General features: G+C 37.5%; 1 protein-coding gene across 2 annotated transcripts in view; it reads left to right on the top strand.

Moving 5' to 3' along the window:
- Positions 1–23,587, top strand: part of USO1 (USO1 vesicle transport factor) — a 76,743-nt gene extending 53,156 nt beyond the window's left edge. Inside the window, exons 11-25 of one of the 2 annotated variants that reach the window (XM_079772247.1) lie at positions 597–685; positions 1,083–1,237; positions 2,191–2,402; positions 4,069–4,089; positions 10,894–11,004; positions 11,334–11,452; positions 11,602–11,783; positions 12,064–12,185; positions 15,671–15,809; positions 17,405–17,568; positions 18,136–18,216; positions 18,750–18,848; positions 20,409–20,516; positions 21,721–21,936; positions 22,554–23,587. In XM_079772247.1, the coding sequence (XP_079628373.1) occupies positions 597–685; positions 1,083–1,237; positions 2,191–2,402; positions 4,069–4,089; positions 10,894–11,004; positions 11,334–11,452; positions 11,602–11,783; positions 12,064–12,185; positions 15,671–15,809; positions 17,405–17,568; positions 18,136–18,216; positions 18,750–18,848; positions 20,409–20,516; positions 21,721–21,936; positions 22,554–22,643 (1,908 nt within the window). In that variant the 3' untranslated portion in view covers positions 22,644–23,587. The remainder of the gene's footprint in view (positions 1–596; positions 686–1,082; positions 1,238–2,190; positions 2,403–4,068; positions 4,090–10,893; positions 11,005–11,333; positions 11,453–11,601; positions 11,784–12,063; positions 12,186–15,670; positions 15,810–17,404; positions 17,569–18,135; positions 18,217–18,749; positions 18,849–20,408; positions 20,517–21,720; positions 21,937–22,553) is intronic. The other variant, XM_079772248.1, reaches the window with a different exon arrangement.
- The last annotated feature ends 3,724 nt before the right edge of the window (positions 23,588–27,311 follow it).

The following is a 27,311-nucleotide window of genomic DNA, read 5'->3' as shown; positions in this document are numbered from 1 at the left end:
TTTGTAGAGAGAGTGGGAGGGATGGAGGGAGGAAGGGAGAGAGTGAGGAAAGAGAGAGAAAAAAACATCAACGTGAGAGAGACACATCGATGGTTGCCTCCTGCACACACCCCTACCGGGGCTGGGTATTGAACCTGCAACCCAGGTATGTGCCCTTGACCAGAATTGAATCTGAAACCCTTTGGTGTGTGGGCCAACATTCTAACCATTTTCCCACACTGGCCATAGCTCAACTTCATTCTTAAATTGAATCTTTAATTTGTTACATTTTAAATTTGTTCTCTAATATTATATTAAAACATCCTTTTCTTGTTTTGTAGAAATAGACTCTAGCTCTTAAATAATATTATTAATTTTAGGTTTTTGAGATTTTAAATGTGTGTGGTCAAGTGTTATTTTTAATTGGAGGCCTACACTTAATTTTTTTTAATGTTATCTCAAAGAAGTATTACAAGATTATATGCTGTCACTAATTAATTTGGTGTCTGAATTTTGGCTTTGAAAAACAAAAAGCAGAGATATAACAGTTATCTTCACTTGATAACAGGTTTCCTTCCTTAACTTACTTTCTCTAAATTATTTTCCTCCTTTAATAGACCATTAATACTGTATCAGAAGTTATTCGAGGCTGTCAAGTAAACCAAGACTACTTTGCTTCTGTAAATGCACCTTCAAACCCACCAAGGTAGGAAAAGGGAAATATTGAATAGATTCTGCTATGAAGTAAAAACTTACTTTGGGTTTTTAGTATGTCTCATATGCACATCTTATTGTTTTAAGAAGTTCAGTTTGTGTGTTTTGAAACTAGAAATTATCTGACAAGATAAATATGTTGGTATTTTAAAAGAGTTAGTAGTCTTTGGTACCTATGCATTTGGGCTCAGGTATCACCTCTTCTACTTTCTAGCTGTGTGCCTAAGCAAATAAATAATTTCGCTTCTCTAAGCTGCAGTTATCCTTTCTGTGAAATGGAGATGGAAATACTTAACTTGCTTGTGTTCTGGTTATGGTTTTTCAATCTACAAAAATGACTAGTTATTGATTTGCAATGTTTCTTTTTGTTCTTTTTTCAAATGCAACAGACCTGCAATTGTAGTACTTCTCATGTCTATGGTTAATGAAAGGCAGCCATTTGTATTGCGCTGTGCTGTTCTCTATTGTTTCCAGTGTTTCTTATATAAAAACCAAAAAGGACAAGGAGAAATTGTGTCAACACTTCTACCTTCCACCATTGATGGTAAATAATTTTGTTTTAATTCCTGCTTTAAAAAGTAGATAATTGTCTTTCTAGATTTTAATGGTAAAATATATCACAAATCATAAAAGACCCTGGGTGTAGTAGAATATTTAAACTATGGCATTTCTTTGAATTTTCTTTAGAAATGTAGTGTTTAATTAAGGTAAAAAATTTCTGGACTATTACTATTATCAATTTGATGCCTAAAGTATTCTATTTCTTTATTCTGCTACTTTTTTCCCCCAAGGTCTTTTTGGGGAGGGGTCATCTTTCATTTGTTCTGAAAAACAGACTTTCAAAAATATTACTTAACTAGTGGCTTGGTGCACAAAATTCGTGCACATTAAAAGGGAATTAATTAGAGGAAATATTTTAATATTGCTATTTGCCCTTTCTCTATAATAGAAGTGTCAGAGATGAAAGAAAATTAGTAAAATGTACATGAAAATCTCCCTCCTGTCAGAGTCTGGGCGCTGCAGGACCTAGAGTCAAGTCCCCGCCCACCACCCGCATGTGCTTCGAAAATGCAGGAGACCCAAACCTGGCCGGCCCCACCCCTGTCAAGCCCCTCCGGGCTGGGGGCGCAGCCTTAGGTCCCCCAGCCCGGCGCCAGGTGGGGGGCACAGTCTCAGGTCCCCTGTCAAGCGCCGCCGGGCAGGGTACACAGCCTCAGGTCCCCCAGGGCAGGGGGTGTGGCCTGGGGTCCCCTGTCAAGCCCCACCAGGCAGGGGGCGCGGCATGAGGTCCCTTGCCCCAGCCAGGCGCCATGCAGCCTCAGGTCCCTGCTGTTCAGTCGTGACATTACGGCTTCCTGGCTAATTTGCATATTCCTCTATTACATAGATAAATACTACTTATTAGCACATTTTTAGATAGCATTTTGACTTTTTCTGTGTGTGGAAAACAACATAATAAATGTTTATGTTATTATCATCTGCCTTTCATCTTTGTAGCAACAGGTAATTCAGTCTCGGCTGGTCAGTTATTATGTGGAGGTTTGTTTTCTACTGATTCACTTTCAAACTGGTGCGCTGCTGTGGCCCTTGCCCATGCTTTGCAAGAAAATGCCACCCAGAAAGAACAGTTGCTCAGGGTTCAACTTGCTACAAGTATCGGCAATCCTCCGGTTTCTTTATTGCAACAGTGCACCAACATCCTTTCACAGGTAAATTAGCCAGTGAAAATTATCTGAGGGCATGAGGGAGGTTTGGCTTACATGTTTTGATGCCAATGATATAAGAATTTAAGGCTGTTCTTAGTAGACTATGCAGATGAAAAAGGGAAGGGGCAAGGACTTACTTACCTCCTTATTAGCTCATTGTAACCTGAAACAGTTTTGTAGAGAAAAACCCATAAATATTCTTACAAGAATGGTTTTGCCAAATAGTTTTATAATAAGGTTTGCATCATGATGGAAACACATATTCTAGGCAGAGGTGTTCATTGGTTTTTCTTCTTTAATCATCCACATTGTTCTTGCATGTCATTTTCTCTGTCATTTTAATTCAGCTCACTTTAAGAGAGAGGGAGTAAAGTGGTTCATAGCCATATACCTCCCTCTTTCTCTTCCCAGACGCAGAGCAATTGAACTTCCTTTCAGAAAACAAAACTAGAATACCAGACCATGGCTTGTATAGTTAAACTGTATATCCCTTGATGTTTATGAGTTCTCAAAACTCCAAGGCATATAATTTACCTAGTATGATAGAGGAAAGCATAACTAAAAATGTTTACATTCCTTTAGACTATTGATAAGAACAGTAGTCTCGAAGTATTGATTCTAATTCATGTAGGAATATCACTTACTATCAGATGATTTGCCCACACGTGCCAGACTTGCTGTTGAACAATTCAAGTTCATGCTTTAGCAACAGGGTAAAGGCATCAACATTCAGAGTCACTGGGTCAGGGGGAGTAAAAATGTGGGTAAGTCTAAATTGCTATATCCACTGGAATTGTCTGATACCCCTTCCCATGATAATGTGCCATATCTTCCTTAATTTTTAATTTTGCTACACTTAAGGAATTGTTTTATTGTTAGCTTTAAAGAAACATCAGTGTCATCCATAGGAGTGATAAATGAAAGGTTAAAAATTAACTGTAGCCCTGGCTCGGTGGCTCGGTTGGCTGAAGCGTTGTCCTGTACAATAAATGGTTGCAGGTTCAATTCCCAGTCAGGGCACAGACCTAGGTTGCAAGTTCGATCCCCACTTGGGACTCATGCTGAAGGCAACCAATTGATTCTTACATCAATGTCTCTCTCTCTCTCTCTCTCTCTCTCTCTCTCTAAAAATCTATAAAAACATATCCTTGAATGAGGATTTAAAAACTTAACTGTAAGTGAAAGGGGAGTTAAAAACTCCCTTTGTTGTTTAACATTACTTTACTTGGATGGAAAGCTTATAGCTTTGATTTATCATTTATCTCTTATTGTTTAAAACTCTATCCCAAAATATTCATATTTTTACTTATTTAATACTTGGTATTTTCATGTTGCTGTCAGTTGAAAACAGCTTTTCTTAAGCCAAACAGTAATTAACTGTCTAACCACCATCACTATAGACTTTGCTCTAACATTGTAATTATAATTAATGCATAAAGAGAAATCCTCAAGATAATGGTGTCTTCCCACTCTTAGTAATCACAGTGCTATAAAATTATTCTTTCTCCTCTAAAATATATGTGCATTGTTATATAATAAAAGATTAGAACTGTTCTGTCCCAAAGTATTAGTTTGGGTTTGTAGAAATTGTATTTGAGGGATTTTTTCTAGATTTAAATTTTTATAAAGCAGTAATATTTATGAATAATTTTTAATGTATAATTTACAGGGTGATAAGATCGACAGACGGGTATGTATCATTTCTGTAAACCTAGGCATTTTCCTCTTACAGCAAGGCTTTTCTTTGTCTTGGGTTTGCTGATTGGTTTTTTTTTTAACCGCTTGTTTGAAGTTATATTCTACTCACACTTTCACATGCCAGCAAGTTGATCCTCTATCATAAGTGTCTCTACAGTTTTTCTCCTTGGGGTATTGTAGTGGTTTTCCTAAGAACTGTGGGAATGACCGTCTGAAGCTATACTGTGCTTCCTCCTGGAATGCTTACACTTTTAGAAATTCCTTGGTTTGGGCTCTTGGTGTTTTTTTTTGTTTTGTTTTTCACCCAAGCTTGCTTCTTCATTTCCCCTAAAAACATTTCAACAGTAGTAAAATTTGCGATTAATAATTTTGCCATTAAGTTAGTCATTATATGAAAAAAATGTGATGATTTTTATATTAATTAGGTCAGTGGTCAGCAAACCGTGGCTCGAGAGCCACATGCGGCTCTTTGGCCCCTTGAGTGTGGCTCTTCCACAAAATACCACGTGCAGGTGCGCACATACAGTGCGATTGAAACTTTGTGGCCCATGCGCAGAAGTTGGTTTTCGGCCTGGGTGAGTCTATTTTGAAGAAGTGGCGTTAGAACATTCAAGGGGCCAAAGAGCCGCATGTGGCTCACAAGCCGCGGTTTGCCGACCATTGAATTAAGTTATTGAAAATATACAATAGTAAGTATAATTTTGTAATTTGAAAGACTTTAAATTAAATATTATGGGTTATTCTGGATATAACCCATATACTACAGCTACTATTGGGGATTACTTTTTTATGTGTGTGTATGGTGGGTTGGTGGGGGAAATGTGATTTGTTGGTTTGGTTTGGTTTTGTGGAGTGTTTGGCAAAAAAAAGGAGTGTACCTTAATGTTCATGTTTGGGCATATGTTCAGTTGTGTGGGTAGTAATAACTGAGATTCTGTTAGGAATTGTATCTCTGTTTATGAGCATGATTTAACACATGTCAACTCACACACAGACATATTTGGCCTGAAGAATTTTTGATACTCATACATGCCAGTAATTTAAGAGGAAATTTTTTGTAGGTATAATTTACACACAGTAAAATGCAGTTAAATGTTCAGTCTGATGATTTTTGGTGGTTAAATATACATCTCTGAAAATACCACCCAAAACAACATTTAAAACATATTTATAGTCCTAGAAAGCTCCATCATGTCCCTTTCCTATTAATTCTCTATGCCCAGAGGCCACCACTAGGAAATGAATCTACAGAAAGTAATACTCTAGAATCTCATTTTAAAACGTTAACACTAGAAGCTTAAAACATTGGCTTTTCATATTTTTTACAAAGAATGGAAAAATACTAAACTTGAAATCCAAAAAGTAGGAATAAGAGATATTTTTATTTAGAAAATAAAATAGGGGAAACATAATAACTTATGTTAAAGATAAGATGATTCAGCCTTAATTATTTTGTTTGTGGTTCTCTTTCATCCTGTAAAATACCCTGTTGTGTGATTTCTAGTAACTAAACCATCAGGGTGGTCTGAAATTATAATTTCAGTGTCTATTTGTTTTTCAAAATATCTTCAATGGTTCATATACTCTGGGGGCCTAGGGTATGTACTTTTTCTTGACAGAAACCTATAGACAAACATATGAATATGTAAACATAAACAACATGAATAGTTGTAGTCAGAAAGTGGGGTCTGGCTTTCTTTTAGCTATTCTGGTGTTTATCTTGTGAAGAATCCATCAGATGATCAGAGAGAGCAATGACAGAATATTTTGATAGCTTTTAATGCTCAATTTCTGATTTTATTTTGAAGGAATAGAGCAGTTTGAACAGGATTTTATTGTATTGATCTTATTTTCAACATGATGGTACACTGGACAGATACTATAGCATTTTTGTACTCAGTAGTAGTTATTTTGGATATTTAATTGTCTACCATTTTTCTCTGTTGTGTATCATGGTTTGGTGAACATCAGAATAACTAGAGGCCCGGTGCGTGAAATTAGTGTAGGGAGGGGGGGTGTCCCTCAGCCCAGCCTGCACCCTCTCCAATCTGGGATCCCTCTCACAATTCAGGACTGCTGGCTCCCAACTGCTCACCTGTCTGCCTTCCTGATTGCCCCTAACCGCTTCTGCCTGCCAGCCTAATCACCCCCTAACCACTCCCCTGCCAGCCTGATTGATGCCTTAACTGCTCCCCTGCCAGCCTGGTTGCCCCTAACTGCCCTCCGCTGCAGGCCTGGTCCCCTGCAACTGCTCTCCCCTGCAGGCCTGGGTCCCCTCCAACTGCCCTTCCCTGCAGGCCCGGTTGCCCCCAACTTCCCTCCTCTGCCGGCCTGGTCACCCCTAACTGCCTTCCCCTGCAGGCTTGATCGCCCCCAACTGCCTTCCCTTGCAGTCCTGGTCCCTCCCAACTGCCCTACCCTGCTGGCCTGATTGCCCACAACTGCCCTCCCTTGCAGACCTGGTCCCTCCCCTGCTGGCCATCTTGTGGTGGCCATCTTGTGTCCACATGGGGGCAGCCATCTTGTGTGTTGGAGTGACAGTCAATTTGCATATTACTCTTTTATTAGATAGGATAGAGGCCTGGTGCACGGGTGGGGGCCAGCTGGTTTGCCCTTAAGGGTGTCCCAGATCAGGGTGGGGGTTCCCTTGGGGCGTGGGGTGGCCTGGGCGAGGGGCCTGTGGTGGTTTGCAGTCCGGCCATGCCCCCCGGCAACCCAAGCGGAGGCCCTGGTATCTGGGCTTTATTTATCTTCTATAATTGAAACTTTGTAGCCTTTAGCGGAGGGTAGGGCAGGCCAGGGAGGGCAGAAAGCTTGGCTTCCTTCATCGCCGGGGAAACCCAAGCCTCCTGCTTGCTCAGTGGCCACAGCCATTTTTGTTGGGATTTATTTATCTTCTATAATTGAAACTTTGTAGCCTTGAGTGGAGGCCTGGGCCAGCCAGGAAGTTTGGCTTCCTCCATCGCCGGGGAAACCCAAGCTTCCTGCTCTCTCCAGCTCCTTGGCTGCTGCCATTTTTGTTGGGATTTATTTATCTTCTATAATTGAAACTTTGTAGCCTTAAGTGGATTCCACCGCCGACCAGGGTGTGCGGAAAGCTTGGCTTCCTCCATTGCCAGGGAAACCCAAGCCTCCTGCTCGCTCCAAGGCCGTAGCCACCTTGGTTGGGTTAATTTGCGTACTTGATCCTGATTGGCTGGTGGGCGTGGCTTGTGGGTGTAGCAGAGGTGTGTTCAATTTGCATATTACTCTTTTATTAGATAGGATATAGTTTGCATAAAAGAGCATTATTACATAGTCCTCACTTTACATCCTTCCAATATGCATGGGTTTCTGTTAATGCAGCAACTCAAGGGCTGCCTATATTTCACTGAGGTAATAATTTAAAAAAATTATCCCCGCAATTAATATTATTGTTTTCTTTTTTCAGATCAGCTTTATTCTGCCATCTATTTTAAATTTGGAGCATTAGTTCTGCTTTTAATATGCTAGTAGTTAGAGAGTCATAGAACTGCAGAGCTAGAAACTAGGATAATAGTTTATAACATTTGTAGAGCATTTACCATACACTGTTCTAAGTTCTTTACATGTATTTAATTCTTTCCACAACTCTGTAAGATGGGTATTAACTATTGCCCTTGTTTAAGGATGTGGAAGAGAATTAAGTAAGATTTTATAGCTATTGCGTTTTAGAGTCAGGATAGAAATCCTGGTATCCTCTTAATGAGATTATGTAATCCAACTCCCTCTGTTACAAAATGAGGAAATTTGGGCCCACATAACATTTGGTTCTTCCAATTTCTAACCAAATGTCCTTTTTACTGATACCGTACTGCCACTCTTAGAATTAAAACTTCAGTTCTTTAAAAATATATATATGTCCTTTTGAAATGGGTAATACATGGTTTAGAAATCAAAAGAACAAAGGCTGTGCTGGCAGCCAGGGTAAGGAAGGCCCATTCTGCACGAATCTTCGTGCATCGGGCATCTAGTATTTTAATAACAATGTATGGTGTCAGATGAGTATTAGATTTATTGGAATGATCACTTAGTAAGTCATATAATGGCTAATCATTGTAGTGTATACCCAAAACTAATATAATATTGTATGTCAACTATAATTGAAAAATAAATAATGATTTAAATAAAGGTTTTTTTTAATGATATAGAAAGGTATACAATAAGAACTCTTGGCCCCTATCCTAGTTCCCTGCCTCCTATTATTCAAATGATTTGCCAGGTAAAGGCCATTTCTTTTATACTCTCAATGCTTTTTATGCATACCCACTGTTCTGCACCCTGGTTTTTTCTTTCATTTGGTGCCATTTTACACTTCCACTAGCTAAGGGAAATAAAATTGCAGTGTACTAGATTATCTGTTTCCCCACAGTAGATAGCATGGTGTCAAACTTGTATTCTTGCCAATCTGATGGGTGGTAAAAAAAGTTATCTCACTGAGTTTTAATCTGCATTTCCCTTACTAAAATGTTGAATCACTTTCTGTATGTTTGCACACCAGTTTAAGTTTTTCTGTGAACTCTTTTTTTTTTATATTTTATCTGCCCATTTTTCTATTGGATTATTAATCAAATTTATTGTTTATAAGAACTTTATTTTATATGAAGGAATTCAACCCTTGTCTGTGATAACTTACAAAAATATTTCTCCTGAGGTGTCATTTGTCTTTTGACCTGAGTGCTTTGTTTTGGATTTATTTTATTTTTGTATCACTTTCCTTTTATTGCTTCTACTTTGCCATACTTAAAAGGCCTTTACCACTTCAAGATTTTAAGGAATTTGACCATATTTTTATCTCATACTTTCTGGTATAATTTTTTGCATTTAAGTCTTTGTTCCACTTTCCTCAATGAGATATGAGATATGGATCCTCTGATCTTATTTAGATAGCTCTCTTGTTGTTCCAACATTTTTTAAGTCCATCTGGCTGTATTCATTTCTCTTTTTTATTTTTTACAGTTTCCCTAGTTATTTTTGCTTGTCTATTTTTCTATATGAACTTGAGAGCCAACTTGTTTAGTTCCAGAAGAAAAAATCTGTTGGTATTTTTATTAGGTTCACATTAATTTTCTAAATTTTATAAATTAATATAGAATTAATATATTCATGGTCTTGAGTTTTTCTATCTAAATATGGTTTCTTTCTGTTGATTTATGTCTACTTTTGTGCTCTTTAGGGATGGTTTTAAATTTTCCTAGGTTAGGTTTTATACAGTTTTAATTATGTTCATTCTGTGTACTTTATATTATTTAAATGTAACTATAATAAAGGGGATATTCTATTCTCTCTCAGTTATGTTTGACTTTGCTCTTCTTATCCTTCAATTAGAACCCGAAGGGCATACTTCTAGAAGATTCAAATTTGAATCTTATTGCACATTTGTTTACTCAGACATTAGCCAGTGATTTGATAGGATGCCTTTGTATATATGAAATAGGTATATTTGGCACCTACAAATAGTGTCCCAAGTAATAATAAACTTTTTATATATAACCAGAGAAAATCAATAAAACATTTGAATGTATGACTTGAGAAATTAGTTTTAAATGCCCTTAGGCACAGTCAATTGAGAATAAGTGTATATATTTTAACTTTTCACTTTACTTGCATAACATGAAGATATATTGTGGGCACAGTAAAGTAATAGAGGCAAGGAAAAATAATTCATGTGAAAATTAAATTCATGCTAATTAATGCTTACTTGGCAAATCATTTGAAGAGGTCTAATTTGAATTTGTTTAAATATTAAATATACTGGAAAATAGATTATAGAAAGGCTGAGATATTGACATCAAGACTCATTAAATTAGAAATTTAATGCTAGAAATTTTTCAAAACATGGTGATGGCTGTTACTTTAAATTCATAGTTCTCTAGATCTTTGAATAATTGTATTTTGGTTATTTCCAGAAATTGCTCCCAAAAGTAATACATTACTGTGCTAATAATACCCATTATTTTGTTTCAAAAAGTTTTGTTTTTCTTAATTAAAAAAAAATAGGTTACATAATATAATATTGGCTGTGATGATGATATCAGCAAACAGAATTTCCCACAAAGCAGATATAAATCTGTTGTATCAAAATTTAGAAAACTATAATTTGGATGAATAGGTTAGTGTTCAGTATTGTTTAATTATACTTTGCAGCAGTGTAGTGATTTGAGGCACTTAGCTAACTAACATAAATCTTTTTCTCCTTCATTATGTTTGTGATTTTTTTATTATCTGTCATCTTGTCAGTGAGTCTGTAACATGGTTTGTTTATTTTTCTGTTAGAGAATATATTCTTTAATGAAACTTAACTAAATAATTCAGAAGATTATTTCTTTGTATTTTTCTCTATGTTTTTTGAAGGAGGTAGAATTTGTCCTTTTATTCGAAATTTGTTTTTAAACTTTTAATTGAAACATCAAAAATTTTTCTGGCAAATTAATTTTTTTATAAAGTGACTTAGGATTGATACATTTTATAAAGCATCTATATCATACACTTCCTCCTTAGCAGACCAGGTTTTTCCACTAATAGTATTTTAGATAACCCAGTATATGCTTAAGAACATGAATCAGTTCTGATTCCTTACTGTTCATTTCTTGCTGTGCAGTACAGCTCATAGAGGACACAAGAATGCATTCTCTTGTTCAATTTTTAAAATCTGGATTCCTGACACATCTTTTATAAGATGTTAAATATGTTCTTATGCAAATGGGGAAGGATCTTAGGGCAACTTTAAATTTGAAAAAAAAGTAAAATGGAGTTTCTGCTGACTTATCTATTTCAGGGAAGCAAAATACAGACAAGAGTTGGATTACTGATGTTGCTTTGTACCTGGCTAAGTAACTGTCCCATTGCGGTAACTCATTTTCTTCACAATTCAGCCAATGTTCCCTTTGTATCCTTTCTATTGGTGTAAAATACATATAAGTAGTTATCATTGTCATTTTTATTTCTTCCTCTCAGTTTGAAGTAGCTCTATGCCCCAAATATTTGAATTTTCTATATTTGAACTTTTTAAACTGTTAAAGTGGTTATGGTGCTTGCTTAAGCTGTGTGTGTGTGTGTGTGTGTGTGTGTGTGTGTGTGTGTGTGTGGTGTGTGTGTGTGTGTGTGTTCACTAGGACTGTATATAGAACTCTTACATGAAATACATGTCAAATTCAAATTATAAAATAAAATGCTCTAGATATTATGAACCATTAGTCTCCTTAACAAAGATTTCAGCTTACTGGGCAAATTGCAGAAAATCTTGGAGAGGAAGAGCAGTTGGTCCAAGGCTTATGTGCCCTTCTATTGGGCATTTCTATTTATTTCAATGATAACTCACTTGAGAACTACATGAAGTAAGTAAGGGGGAAGTGCTAGAATAAATGACTTATTAATGTTATCAAGAGAAAATGATAAATATTTTTGTGCCAAAGTATAATGTAAACCAAGTTTTTATGTTTCATCATGACTTTTTTTAAGCATCTCAATATATTTATCTCTCTAGAGAGAAACTAAAACAACTAATAGAGAAGAGGATTGGCAAAGAGAATTTCATAGAGAAACTAGGATTTATTAGCAAACATGAGTTGTATTCGAGAGCATCTCAGAAACCCCAGCCCAACTTTCCCAGTCCAGAATACATGATATTTGATCATGAGTTTACAAAGCTGGTAAAAGAACTTGAAGGTAAGATAAGGACTTTTATATTGGTACTTTCATTACAAAGTACCTATGATTATATTGTATATGTGTATTCTGGTCATGTGCAGATTTTATGATAAGCTTAAAAGTGGGGGTTTTTCCTAGCTCTTGATATGTAGCCCATTGAAGGGTTTTCGGCCTTCAATAAGATTGGAAAGATTGTTTCTGTCTCATGTAGTTAGGCCATATGTTTTTCCTGATTAATTCTTAATAACATAGTATTTTAAATGTTTAAAACAAATTTTAAATAAGCTTTCTTTTATAGGTGTGATAACTAAGGCTATTTATAAGTCCAGTGAAGAAGATAAAAAGGAAGAAGAAGAGAAGAAAACATTAGAACAGCATGACAGTATTGTGACTCACTACAAAAATGTGATTCGAGAGCAAGTGCGTACTGATAAATACACTCTCTGACATAATGATACTTTTCTACTTTAGAAAAGAGTTTTTCCTGGCATTTCAAATGTAAGAGGATACAGAAAGTAAAACATGTTGTTTTCCTAAATAATTCAAAAACATCTGAGTATTCAGTAAACTGAGTATTCATCTGTTTTAAGCAGTATGCAGAATGTTGTGAATAAAGACATGAATCGGACATATTTCCCTATCACAGTCTCATGGGGAGACAAACCTATAAATAGATTATTATGACACATCCTATATAATAAGAGAGGAATATGCTAATTATCTGTTACGCCCTGAGGCATAAGGACCAGATCATGGATCTGCAAAAGGGTGGAGCAGCGAACTACAAGCGGGTGGCGAAAAGCTACAGGAGGGGGAAGGGCAGCAAGCTATGAGGGGGGAAAGGGGGAGAGGGCAGGGGGAGCCAGGAGGGAGGGGCAGCTAGCTACAAGCAAGGGAGAGCTACCGGTGGCGGTGGGCGGGTGGCCAGCTGAGGCAAGCGGGAGCAAGCTACTCGCGCCCGGATTCGTGCGCAGGGCTACTAGTGTATTACAATATACTAGAGGCCCAGTGCATGACACTCATGCACTGCGGGGCGGGGGGGGGGTCTCTCATCCCAGCCTGCGCCCTCTCACTGCTCCTTAGCACTGCCTCAGAGGCAGGAGAGGCTCCCGCCACTGCCGCCGCACTCACCGGCCGTGAGCCCAGCTTCTGCATTGAGCATCTGCCCCCTGGTCAGTGCATGTCATAGCGACCGGTCGTTCCGCCTTTTGGTCAATTTGCATATTAGGGTTTAATTATATAGGATTAAGTCTAGTGATAAGAGATAATCAAAGCTGTATGGCAGCACTGAGAGGCACCTAATTTAAGTAAGAGCAGAGGCTTTGAGAAAACAGAAGCTGAGCCCTAAAAGGATGACCAGGAGTAAGCTAGGCAAAAGGAGAGAGAAGAAAGAGGCAAGAGATGTATCTGGCATATACATAGAACATTTGGTACCTATATAAAGGAGGCAAGGCTTGAAGGAGGGAGCTCAAGAAGGAGGTAGTTGTGGTGGGCTAGGGAAGGAAATTGGAGCACTGATGATGACAATAATGATAATGGCTGCCAGTTTTTGTTTGCTGGATACTAGGTCATCACTAAGCACATTTTAAACACAATCTCATTTAATTTTCACATCATCCCTACAAATTAGTTAATGTCTTCAGTTTAGCATAAATGAGGAATCTGCAACAGAGAATTTAACCTGTCCAGGGTCACTCTGTGAGTGGTGGAACAGAATTCAGATACATGTGTTACTGGGACTCTAAAGCTCATACTTTGTGGTATAGAGTCGACCTGAAAAAATGTGGAAACTAAGGAAGATAAAACTGGCAGGACTTGGTAATGATTGGATGCAGATGTGGGAAAGCATAAAGGGTCAAATATGATCCTTAGATCGCTGTCTTACACAAATGAATAGCTGATATTGAGTTAGATAGAACAAGGGAACAAGGAAGGGAGCTGATGTATTAGAGTGAATAATTATGAATTTAGTTGAAATTTCATTTTCAAAGTCATCAGTTGATATTTTCTTTTCAGGATACCAGAGAAGCTCCCATTTGCATTGTGTTGAGCACCTTCAGTCTTCCATTGCTTTCCTTAAAAATGTTTCTTAGTTTTTTCTTTCATTTAATCGCTCATCCTGGTACCTTGATTGGAATCGTATAAAGTGCTGTAGTATTATTTGGAAAGTGAGATTATTGATGTTAAAATCCCAGTGTCATAAATTCCAGTACACTGGTGGCAGTTCATGTGGGACAGCCCTCCACTCCTGCCATTGTGCACAGCCTGAGGCAGGTGTGGCAAGTAAGAGCTTGGGTGGAGCCCTCTAAATGACAACTGTCTGTGTGTGCTTTTCTGACCCATAGTCTATATTGTTGAGATTGAAATTGTAAGAAAGAATAAAAATCTATATATATAAAAGCCTAATATGCTAAGTGTCCGACCCAGTGGTCAACCTTTCAGTCGACCGCTCAACCAGTCGCCATGATGCGCACTGACCACCGGGGAGCAGATGCTCCGACTGGTAGGTTAGCTTGCTGCTGCGGTCCGGCCGATCGGGACTGGGCAAGACAGGCTGGACACACCCTGGAGCCCTCCCGCGGTCCCTCCTCGGCCAGCCAGCCCCCATCGTCCCGATCAGGACTGGGTGAGACGGCCCAAATCACCGGTCAGGCCGGGGACCCCACCCATTATGAATTCTTGCACTGGCCTCTAGTAGTGTTATATTTATGGTTCACTATGAGCCTTTCAGTTTATAAGCAAATCAGTAAATTAGAATCAGCCTTGAATGATCCAGATTTGGATTATGAAACTACCCATAGTTATTAGGATTTTTCATCTATATCTTAGTACAAATATGTAATGTCTTTAGAGCACTAGAAAATAAATACTTGGAATGTGATGTTATAGCCTACACTTGGAGCTGATAAATGCAGTTGATTTTGAGGAAGAAGAGTGATTTGACACAATTACTTATAATGACTCTTCTTTAGAAATGTTTCTTTTAAATATTTACACCATTTAAAATGCTATTTGACAATTAGGCAATAGGCATAGGAGCTATAAAATGTTTATATACACTTTGACATTTGAGAATCCATCCTAAGGAAATTATCCAAAATTCAGGACAATTATATGGACTAACATATTTATGGTAATAAATTTACCATTTAGAGAAATGGAAAGTAGCCTCAGTGTTTGAATATAAATCATAGTGCATCTACTGATTAGATATTAAGTGAGCATTAAAAATTATGATCATGGCCCTAGCCTGTTTGGCTCCATGGTTAGAGCATTGGCCCCTGAACTGAAGGATCTCGAGTTCCATTCCTGTCAAGGACACGTATCTTGGTTGCAGGCTTGATCTGTGGCGTTGGTCGAGACTCATGCAAGAGGCAACCAGTTGATGTGTCTCCCTGTCTCTTCCACTCTCTTTAAAAATTAATGGGAAAAATATCCTCAGGTGAGGATTAACAAAAAAAATTATGATTATGAAACTGTGTTAGCAACATGGGAAAATTATGAATGAATAGTCAGTAAATTAAAGATTACAAATGTTCTTTTACATGATTGTCTTTAATGTGAAAAGTAATATAGGTGCATAAGTATAATACATATACTACCTTTTTTAAGTAGTTTGGTTTAAATTTCTTATATGATTTGATGGACCATAAAATGGAATTTTTCAAATTGATCTTCCCACTCCCAATAATTGCAGATAGATTACAGGATGTATGATAGTGCTTATTAGTGGGGTTTTATGTTAACTGGCCTTGGTGCATATACTGCCTAATTATTGAATGGTTTTGGAAGTGTTGAGTACTTTAACATCCTGACCCAAAGTAATCTCTTGTTTTTAATTTGTTCACTTTCTTAATGCTAATTGGTATGAATTTACAACACTTGAATTATGTTTTATTTCACAGGATCTGCAACTTGAAGAATTAAAGCAACAGATTTCTACATTAAAATGTCAAAATGAACAGCTCCAAACAGCAGTCACCCAGCAAGTATCTCAAATTCAGCAACACAAAGATCAGTATAATCTTCTTAAAGTACAGCTAGGTACGTATAGTTGGCCATCACTGTTGCAATGTCCCCAAGAGTTGTCAAACAGTCAAACAGATTGTTTTTGTAGACTAGTCTTTCTTTAATCTTAAATCAATCACTGTGATAAACATGTAAATCAGATTTTGAAGTTCAGCCTCCTTGGTACCTGTTTGATTTTCTGGTTCATTGATTTTTAGCCTTTGGGTGTACATTAGAATCTCCTGAGTTTTTTGGGGTGTTTTTGTTTTTATATAGCACCAATACTTGTTGGATGGGTACTAGATTTATCGGGGTGATCACTTTGTAAGTTATATAAATGTCTGATCACTATATTATACACTAAAACTAATATTGTATGTCAACTGTAATTGAAGAAGAAAAAAGTATTTTATTTTTACTTATTTATTTTTAAAATATATTTTTATTGATTTCAGAGAGGGAGAGAAAGATAGAAACATCAATGATAAGAGAGAATCATTGATCAACTGCCTCCTACACACCCCCTACTGGGGATCAAGCCTGCAACCTGAGCATGTGCTGTTGACCAGAATTAAACCTGGGACCCTTCAATCCACAGGCTGACGCTCTATCTACTGAGCCAAACCAGCTAGGGCTGAAAAATAAAAAATATTTTAATTGAAAAATAAATAGCACCAATTCTGAGACCTCACTGTGTTTCTGATTTAATTTGTCAGGTTTGGGTCCATGCATCAGTAATTATTACAGGCTCATCCCTAGGTGATTCTGATGTATAACCAGTTTAAAATGACTGGTCTAGCCTGGCCATCATGGCTCAGTGGTTGAGCGTCAACCTATGAACCAAGAGGTCGAGGTTTGATTCCCAGTCAGGGCACATGCCTGGGGTTGCGGTCTCAATCCCCAGTAGGGGGCGTGCAGGAGGCAGCCAATCATTGATTCTCTCTCTTCATTGATGTTTCTCCCTCTCCCTTTCTCTCTGAAATCAATAAAAATATATATATTTTTTTTTAAAAAGATGACTGGTCTAATTTTTTTATTTCCTTGTCTACAAAGTTGAGCTGATAATAGCATCTGGGTCATTTGGAAATTAAATGAAATAATATTAGTAAAATTCTAGTTCAGTGCCTGGCACATGGTAAGAGCTCAAATTCTTGTAAAGAGTATCACCCTATAGTGCTTATGATAGGAATGCTAGCTACTTAGAAATGTAGTTTATTTATATCAAAGTGATTAAATTTTTCAGAAAAATTACCTCTTTTACTTCCTTTATTTATGACAATTTGTCAGTTATTTTAGTCCATATAGAAAGCTATTCCTTTCAGGACATTTTTTTAAGAGATTTTATTTTCTCTTATGTTGGCAGAATTGGAATTGAAACTAGTATAATTTTCTATCTTAAATCACCAAACCATGCAGTTTAGTCTTAATAAGACTATTCTGCTTTTCTCCCAGAAACCTTGAAAGTATCATTTGTTCATTATTTTATCAACACACTATTTTGCAAAAATGAAATGTGCTTACAAAAGTGCTGCCAAACTAATTAAATTAAATTTATATTTGAATCTTCTAATTCAAAAAATGAAAAACTTAAGTTTTGTGCTGGCTTTTCACATTTTATGCTTGTCTAACAGGAAAAGACAATCAGCATCAAGGTTCTCACGGTGATGGGGCTCAAATGAATGGCATTCAACCAGAAGAAATTGGTAGGTTGCGAGAAGAGATAGAAAATTTAAAAAGTAATCAGGAACTTTTACGAAGCCAGCTGGCTGAAAAGGACTCTTTGATTGAAAAATTGGTAAGTAAATGTTAAAAATTTTTAAATAAGAAGTCAAGAGTAATCCTCATTATCCTAATTTTTTTTTTTTTTTCGGGATCCCTTGAGCCAAAGTATCCTAAGATTTTAGAATATAAGCTGTGTCAGACTGTCTGAAGTTTCACTGCTTCCTCGCTTATTGACTGTCAGCAATTTAACTATGAAAAAGTTGTAGACAGTATGTGGTATTTGGAAATTTTATCAAAATAAAATGTTGGGCCCTGACCTGGTTGCTCATTTGGTTGGAGCATCGTCTCATATGGCAAAGGGTTTAGGGTTCGATTCCCTATCAGGGCACTTACATCTAGGTTATGGGTTCGATCCCTGGTTGAGGCACTTAAGGGAGGCAACCAATCAATGTTTCTTTTTCACATCAGTGTTTCTCCCTTACTTTCTCTCAGGTGAGGATTAAAAAAAAGAAAAAAAAATTAAAATGTTGGTATGAATTTTTTTGGTAAATGTCTACATGTACAGTTCAGTTTTGTTTTGTTTTTTTCCTATCTTTTTAGACTAAATTTATTTCATAGCTTATTTCTATGCTATTTGTAGAAATCTTCCCAAACATCCCCGGACACAAATGAAGCAACAGCTTCAGCTAGAGATTCTGAACAAATTGCAGAATTAAAACAGGTAATTGCCCAGCTTGATCCAAGTTCTTTTTTGTCTTGTTTTAATTGTAATAGAGTAGCCACCTTTCAGTTCTATTAATCTAGAGTTACTTTGTGTGATGCAAGCAAAAACTGATAGTGAAGAAAGCCATGTGCAAATCCAGAAGCTGTTGTAATTATAAGGTAATGGTATTTGCTTGTTATTGCGGTTTTTTAATTTTTTTAATGGTGCTCTTTTTAACAGATCTCAGCATCTCACCAGATTATATGTAGATTATTAGTGAACTAACAATTAAGGAGAACATAATTATGTTTATAAGCTACAAATATGAAGATATAAAATCTTATGCCTAATCCATACAATATTGACCATGATAATTGCTTCGTTAAGTGTATTGGCTATTTAAACCTTTCTGTCTAAAAAAAAATATTGGTTTTTAGAATTGAAAAGAAAAAAACAGGAGGTAAACTTGTGTGTATGTCCTGAAAATAGACATTTCCTTGATGAAATTAATGCCATTTAAGTTTACATCTCAACTGTTTTTTCTCTCTTAGGAACTGGCAACGTTAAAGTCTCAGTTAAACTCAAAATCTGTGGAGATTACCAAACTACAGACAGAAAAGCAGGAGCTGTTACAGAAAACAGAAGCATTTGTAAGTTAGTTAAATTTTTTTCTCCTAAAAAATAGTAAACACAAGGATAAGATGATGTTTCTCAACCACTGTGGAAAAGAAGCAAATTTGTCAAAAAGTACCTTCCCTTTAGCCAGAGTTCTAGTCACATCGACTTCTTGTCCATGGTGGCAGCCTAAATATTATAGTTAGACTCACCCAGTCAATTTAATCAGATACTTACTGGGTCATTTTGCTGATATTTTGTATTTTATCCTGTCTCTGTACCTTCAGTCCAAGTTATTAGCTGGTTTACTGCTAGTATAAAATTATGAGAAACCTTCTTGAGAACCCATGCAATTCTCAGGGGTCCAAGCCATCGGACAAGAAGGCCCTCCTGGATCCTTCCTGGATAACCACCTCTCTATTCTAGCTTCTGCTGAGTGGTTGATTCAATCCATGAGTCACACATGCAGCCTCTTTACAAATGGTTGTCCAGCCACCCCCTTGATGTTTCACCAGAACATGCCTTGTCATTTATTGCAATAGAGATAGGCTGATGATTTTCTAAATTTTCAAATTCTCATTAACTTTTGTTTAACAATTCCTTCTTCAGTTTCTCTCTCCTTTCACATTTTATTATAAGCAGCAAGGAACTAGACCACGCCTTTGACACTTTGTTTAGGAATCTCCTCAGCTAAATGTCCACGTTCATCACTTAAAAATTCTACTTTCCACAGAACACTAGACATAATTTAGCCAAGTTCTTTGTCACTTTATAACAAGAATTGCTTGTCCTCCACTTTCCTGATTTCCATCTCAGACCTCAGTCAAAACCACTTTAACATCTATATTTCTATCAGCATTCTGCTCATGATGATACTCATTTTCTCTTTGACCATGGGAGCTTTCTCTACAGCTCTCCTTTTTTCTTTCTGAGCCCTGACCAGAATTGCCTTTAATGACCATATTCCTGCCAACAGTCTCTTCAAGGCAATGTAGGCTTTGTCTAACATGCACCTCAAAACTCTTCTAGATTCTACCAATTCTAAAGTCCTTTACACATTTTCAGATATTTGCTACACCAGCACCTCACTTCCCAGTATTTTATAGAAAAAGAGGTGGGGAAAGACTGAAAAATTGATTTAAGAATACTTCCTATAGCTCTTAAGAAAATACTTACATTTCACCAGTTAATGGCATTCAACTCAGTGTTCCCACCTATCTCTCTGAGATGACAGTGTCAACTAAACTTGCAGGAATTTTATGAGGAAATGGCTTTGAAAACTATTCCCTGCTATTAAATGCTATGTTATAGCTACATGAGAGCTGTCTTGTTGATTGCTTTCCTGGTGTGACCTTGAGGCAACTTAACCCAGCCTTCCTCATCCTCTGCTGAGATTTGGTGCCCCACCACTCTTGTCTTCTACTTGACTGTAGATCACTCATCTTTCTAGGGAGAGCACTTTATTCCTGTAAATATGTGAGGGAATTATATTTTCTGTTATTGGAAATAAAATTGTAAAATAAAATTAAATCATTGGGGTTTCATATTGATCGTAACTTTAAAGAAACTGTTTTTTCCCTAATTTCTACTTTCAGGCACAATCAGTTCCTGTATCAGGAGAGAGTGAAGCTGCAATAGCTGCAAAAACTACTGATGTAGAAGGAAGGCTATCGGCATTATTACAAGAAACTAAAGAGTTAAAGGTTGGCTTTGGTTTACTGCATATTATATGAAATGAACTCCAGGAAATTAGAGTTTCTTTCACTTAATTTCTCAAATCCTTAGATTTAAGAAGAAAGCTAATGAGGTGTAATGTTATCTTACAATCTTTCTATTCTGTTACCCAAAATAGCACAAATGAAGATTTTTTTAATTCCTTTTCAAATAATTGTACCAAATATATAAAGTAAGAATACATCAGAATGTACTTTGAAAGTGAAAATAGTTTTCTTATCAATCGCTAATCACAATAAGAAGCAGGAATACAAGTTTGGCTAATACACAAGCCACATGTAAGCTTTTCATAGGCCAAAGAACACAGGCACATGAAATCCTGCAGCCTGTTGTGTGACATGGAAACCAGAATAAATAATACAAGGAAAGGAATGAGGTAATAGTAAAAAAAATTAAAGGCATGCAGGAAAAAAAAAGGAAAATAATGTGTAATTATGCCTTTTGGATAATGGTCAAATTATTTTTAAGCCATTGGTTTTATTTGAAGCTATTTTTTCTGCTTTTAATTGTATGTATAAAGTTGGGATAAAAGTTTTTTTAAAAAAAAACTTTAGTTCTAATTCTGATGCTAATCAGGCTTCTGCTATAAAATTTTGTGTATTTATTCCTCTGATTATCTGAAATGTTATTGTCTCTTAGGATTTATTGAGGAATAACTGATTAAAAATATTTTTTTGAGGTTAAACTGTATTTTTCACAGTAACCATCTTTGATGTATAACCTAACATAAATTCTCATGAATGTATGTTTTAAGTGTTACGGCATGAATATATGTTTTAAGTGTTCTATTACCCTGGCCAGGTTGCTCAGAGTGTCGTCCCAATCCACCAAGGTTTCGGATTTGATCCCTGGTCAGGGCACATACAAGAAGCAACCAATGAGTGCATAAATAAGTGGACCAACAAACCGATGTCTCTCCCTCTCCCTCTCCCTCTCCCTCTCCCTCTCCCTCTCCCTCTCCCTCTCCCTCTCCCTCTCCCTCTCCCTCTCCCTTCTCTCTCTCTAAAATCAATAAATAAAATTTAAAAACAAAACAAACAAAAAAACCTCTACCCTTAAACTCCTCAGATTGGACAGATACAGTGATTTATCATAAAAAGAATCTACTTATTAAAAACCTTAGGAGAGTTAATACTAATTTTAGATTCGTGATTTTCACCTTTCTTTTCCTAGAATGAAATTAAAGCTCTGTCTGAGGAAAGAACTTCTATTAAAGAGCAGCTGGACTCATCTAACAGTACCATTGTCATTTTACAAAATGAGAAAAACCAGCTAGAGGTGAACATTAAAGATTCTAAAAAAGAACAGGATGATCTCTTGGTGCTGTTGGCTGATCAGGATCAGAAAATATTGTCATTAAAGGATAAACTCAAGGAACTCGGTCATCCAGTAAGATTGAAATGTTTCCTAAAATCTTATATATTATCTTTCTTTATAATGTATTTTTTAAAATTATATTGTACCATGGAAATATACCTATATATCTAGAATACAGGCATAGATACGTTAGGTACATGAATTCAGCATCATCTACATGGTGTTCACCGAGTTGACTTAAGATGCAGATTGTGCACAGTTTTCAGCATTTGTTAACTGTTCTCTTTTGGGCTTTGAGCCTAGAGAGTGAATTGATTTGATTGTTCCTGTCATAACAAGACTCTTATCACCCAAATGTGCCATTCTGTTTTGACTTTGGTTCAGGTGAGAGTTATAGCCATCTGTCGGCCAGTTAACCTATATGTCTTGTTTCATGTTAAAAATGACAGAGTGGCCAGAGAGAGGTCAACTGGGGGGAAAGGATACTTATGTAATAGTTTAAACAATAACGAATTTTAAAAGAATGAATGAATGAATGAATTGCAGGATCCTTAAGCATTAAAGCAAGAAAATCAGATAGTGTGTAATCTAGTATACTTACTAGATTAAAGAATTTATCAGTAGATATATTATGTATTGAATGTGAAGTGAGAAATCTTCATAATGTTAAATGTGTATTTTCTGATTAGGAGGAAGAAGAGGATGAACTTGAATCCATAGACCAAGATGATGAGGATGATGAAGATGAAGATGATGACAAGAGCCAGGGTGATAACTAGCTTTAAATTTTCTAGGAATGATAGGGATCTAATCGTAACTTTGAACATGAAGTCTTAAGAGAGTGCTTTGGTTTGCCTCCACAATAAAACTTAAACCAAGTGGGAAACGTTCACTAATAAGACTATCAATGTATTTTTTTAAACACCACCACCCATGTTGAAAACCCTTAAAACTCTAACTTTATGCAGAACACACATCTTTTATTGAAATTCATCTGAGCTGTCCCAAAATATAATTTTTAAAGAACTCCAGACACCAAAAATACACTATTTTAAGGCATATGATGGCAATGCCGTTTGCCTTAGTTCATTGGTTGTTTACATAAGTTCTGTATTTGTCTATTTTCACTTTTCAGAATTTGTGACTTTAACTATTAACACATTAGATTTAATGTGTATTGGGATCACTGTTTCTAAATTCAGTATTGGAGTTCTTAGCTAATGATTTCCTTTTAAAGAAATGAAGTTATTCAAAGGCAAGATAGTGTGAGCAGGAGGTGGGGGGCTAATATATACCATCAGCCCTCCATCCAGTGCTACTCCTGAGGTGAGCAGGACCGGACCGTTTAGAATGAGTGCCTTGACACCTGATAACCTGCATTCTGTGCCTCAGTGAAGGACACCGACACAGCCATGAGGAGAGTGTTGCTGAGAAACTTTTGCAGCAGTGTATTAGCATGTGGTTGGTTTTGGTTTTAAGCTAAATGTTAAAATACAAGTTAACCACTCACGCAACTCAGATTTAGTATTGTTGTTTGATTATCATAAAACATATTATGTTCCTAGTTTTAAAAAGACCCAAACTATGATTTATGTAATTTATTGGCATTTTTGCTGAATAGATTTAAGTCAGATAATAGATTTTTAAGAAGCAAATGAAGCAATGTGTCAAAATTTAATGTTTTCGTAATAAAAATAGATATTATGGACACTTAATCCCTGGTCGTGGTTTCCTTTTTTTAGGTTTTGAGAGAAGTATTTTTCAAAAAAGATAAAGCAAGTGAAAAAAAAAAAAAGATAAGGCAAGTGGAAGTGGAGTAAGTACATTACTGTACCTGATTGTTAAAAGCAGTCTGATTCAGAACTAATGATTAGGATTGCATTAGAGGGGGCTGATTGGAGCAGAAGTAGAAGAGGTTGAAGAAGGCTTTAAATGTTTCTAAATTGAGCATTGGAGTTCTTGGCAACGGTTTTCCTTTAAACAAGTAGTTTTACTTAAAGGCAAGACATATATCATCTGGCTCCTGGCCTCGGGAATCATTTGAGCAGTCCACCTGGGGACACAAACTTTTAAAGGAGACGAAGTGTCTACATGTTTTGAAAAAGGCGATGGCTATGTGTTGCAGAGCATTTGTGAACCCAGCACGTGCCCCTGTCCCCTCCCACCCCTACCAGCACATCCTGAGGACCTTGTCATCAGAGAACACATGACTATTACCGGACCAGCTTAGGCTGTGTGACGTCTTGCTAAAGTTGACACACGTAATAAACAACTGGTTAATGACTTCATTTCAGGCTAATAAAATGGGTTGGGATTAAGAATGAGACTTCCATAGATATGGGATACCAAAGATCTACAGAAAGAAACATCTGCAAAATCAATGACAGTTTGCCAAAGGTCAGTCACTCAGGCTGCCCTGGAGTAGAGAAGACACCAGGAGGCCTCGAAGCTGCACATTCCAGCCTGGAGCCCAAAGGGACATCTTCCTAACCATAACCATAGTTCTTTGCCTGGGTTGCTATGGAGTCTTCAAAACTTGTCTCTCTCTGCCTCCACTCTGGTTGTGGCCTCTCTACCACACCCTCCCATCATCCTTCATATTCACCACAGGAAGCTTTCTAAAATGCAAATAGGAGAAGAGATTGTGGTGCCTGCTGTTTGGATCCTTAGCCAGGTGTGTTAGAGCCCTTTGTGCTCTCCAGCTTTATCTTCCTTAACCTTTTGCACTCGGATGTCTAGTGTGACTCGACACGGTTAGCATTAGAATAAAGGAATCGAGAAAAAAGCAAGCAAGTGCAAAGGGTTAAAGTATATTTTAGAACCATCCCAAAATACTTGCTGGTACAGCGAATATCCTGCTTTTTCAACCCTCACTTTGCTTTTGCATGTGCTCTTTCCTCTGCCCATTTGTCAGCCTTCTCATTAAAGGCTGTTTTTCCGTGTATTAAGAGCTACAATAGTGGAGCAGTCATAAAGCATCCTATATAATAAAAGCCTAATATGCAAATCAGCCAAATAGCAGGACAACTGGTCGCTATAATACGCACTGACCACCAGGGGGCAGATGCTCAATGCAGGAGCTGCCCCCTGGTGGTCAGTGCGCTCCCACAGGCGGAGCAGCCGCTCAGCCACAAGCCAAAGTGATGGCAGAGCATTGGTGGCAGGAGCCTCTCCCACCTCCACAGCAGCGCTAAGGTTGTCAGTCAGACATCCCCTGAGGGCTCCCAGCCTGCTAAAGGGCGCAGGCCAGGCTGAGGAACACCCTCGTCCCCAGTGCATGAATGTCGTGCACCGGGCCTCTAGTAAAATATGTATTTATGATTTGAAATTTTATTCAAGGGTTTACACCTCTAGGATCATCAACCAGAGTTACTCTAAAAGGTAAAATATCTCATGGTTTTGTTTTGTTTTTGTTTTTTTTAATATATTTTTATTGATTTCAGAGAGGGAAAATGATGAGAGAATCATTGATCAGCCACCTGCATGCCCCCCACTGGGGACAGAGCCCACAACCCTAGCATGTGCCCTGGCCAGAAATTGATCTATGACCTGGTTCATAGGTCATCACTCAACCACTGAGCCAGACAGGCTGGGCGTAACTCATGTTTTAAAGGATACTAGTCTAAAATTATGCTGATTAAAAAATCAAACCCTTTAATTTATAAGTTTTGTTGCAGCTAGGTAAGGGCCTCATAATGCTCACCCTATTGTAACAGAAAAATTAGTTCACCCCATGAATATTGAGTGTATGATGTGCTGGGTACTGCTGTAGATACTGGAGATAATAGTGAATAAGACAAGAACAAGGTAAGTGCCTTCCTGAAATGATTCAGATTCTGAAGGAGTAAACAAGTATGGAAGACAATGTGGGTGCTTTGTAGCTTCTGGAAAGGTGTTTGCATCTTATCCTGAGCTTGATGGGAAGCCAGAGGACTGGTTAGATGTGATTTCTCTTTCAAAGATAATTCTCTCTGTTATGTTGAGAATAGTCTAGGGCAGCAATTTTCAACTGGTATGCCGCAAGAATTCTAAAAACATGCAATACCTTACTATTTAATCAGGGTACTGACCTCTTTTCCCTTAGATATTAAAATTTTAAAAAAGAAAGCAGCCAACAAAATAATAGCTGTCCCGTGTGAATAAAAATTATAGCTTTTCTTTTTCTCAGATTGGCAGAAAATATATTTTTAGATGCCACAGAGTTTTAGTAATTAGTTTATGTGCCATGAGATGAAAAAGGTTGAAAATCTCTGGTCTGGGGGTGGGGGGAGGCTATTGCCATCATCTAACCCAGTGGTCGGCAAACTCATTGGTCAACAGAGCCAAATATCAACAGTACAACGATTGAAATTTCTTTTGAGAGCCAAATTTTTTAAACTTAAACTATATAGGTAGGTACATTGTTATTAACTTAATTAGGGTACTCCTAAGCTGGCCTTTGCTAAAAACTCAAGGGGCCAAAGAGCCACATGTGGCTCGCGAGCTGCAGTTTGCCGACCACGGATCTAAGCAAAAGCAGGTGTAGTCACGCTACATTGTAGGGGTACAGGTGTCTAAAGTGGTAGATTTTGGGATATATAGGATGTCCCAAAAATGTATACACACACTTTGAATGATTATAAAGGCAGTGTTTATTAAAATACATTTAATTTTCAAAATTGAGCTAAGCTATTAGAGTGTGTATACATTTTGGGGGGCACACCCTGTATATTTTTTTTTTAAACATCGATCAGCTGCCTCCTGCACACCCCCCACTGGGATGTGCCAGCAACCAAGGTACATGCCCTTGACCGGAATCGAACCTGGGACCTTTCAGTCTGCAGGCCGACGCTCTATCCACTGAGCCAAACCGGTTTCGGCACACACCCTGTATTTTATAGGTAGAACTGAGAAGACTTCATGAATTGCATGTGTCTGGGGAGTAGGGGAACAAGAGAGGTCAAGAGTAACTCCTAGGGTCCTGGCCAGTGTGCTCAGTGGTTAGTGTCAGCCCAAGCATTGAAGGGTTGGGAGGTTACTGATCAAGGGCACAGACTTGGTTTGCAGGTTCAATCCCCAGCTCCCATCAGGGTGTGTGCAGGAGGCAACCAACCACTGTCTCTCTCTTGCCCTCTCCCCTCTCTCCTACACACACACACTCCTTCCTCCCTCTAAAAATCAATGGAAAAACTATTCTTGGGTGAGGATTGAAAACACAAAAACAAGTAACTCCTAGGGAAAGGTGGTGCGCTTTGCTGAGCTGAAGAAGCTGGAGGAGCAGGTTTGTAGTGGTGACCTGGAGTTGTGGCTTTAGGATTGCTAAACCTGAGACTCAGTAGATACGTTTATACACATAGATTTATTCAGTAGGCGGGTGTATAGAGAAATTTGGAGTTCCCTGGGGCTGAAAAAATAGTATATAGACGGTCTTTAGGTCCATCCAGCAGGATAAGTTCTCACAGGGAGTG

Source organism: Cnephaeus nilssonii (genome assembly GCF_951640355.1).
Source record: "Cnephaeus nilssonii genome assembly, chromosome: 1".
NCBI lineage: Eukaryota > Metazoa > Chordata > Mammalia > Chiroptera > Vespertilionidae > Cnephaeus > Cnephaeus nilssonii.
This window is presented reverse-complemented; position numbering and strand designations above follow the sequence as displayed.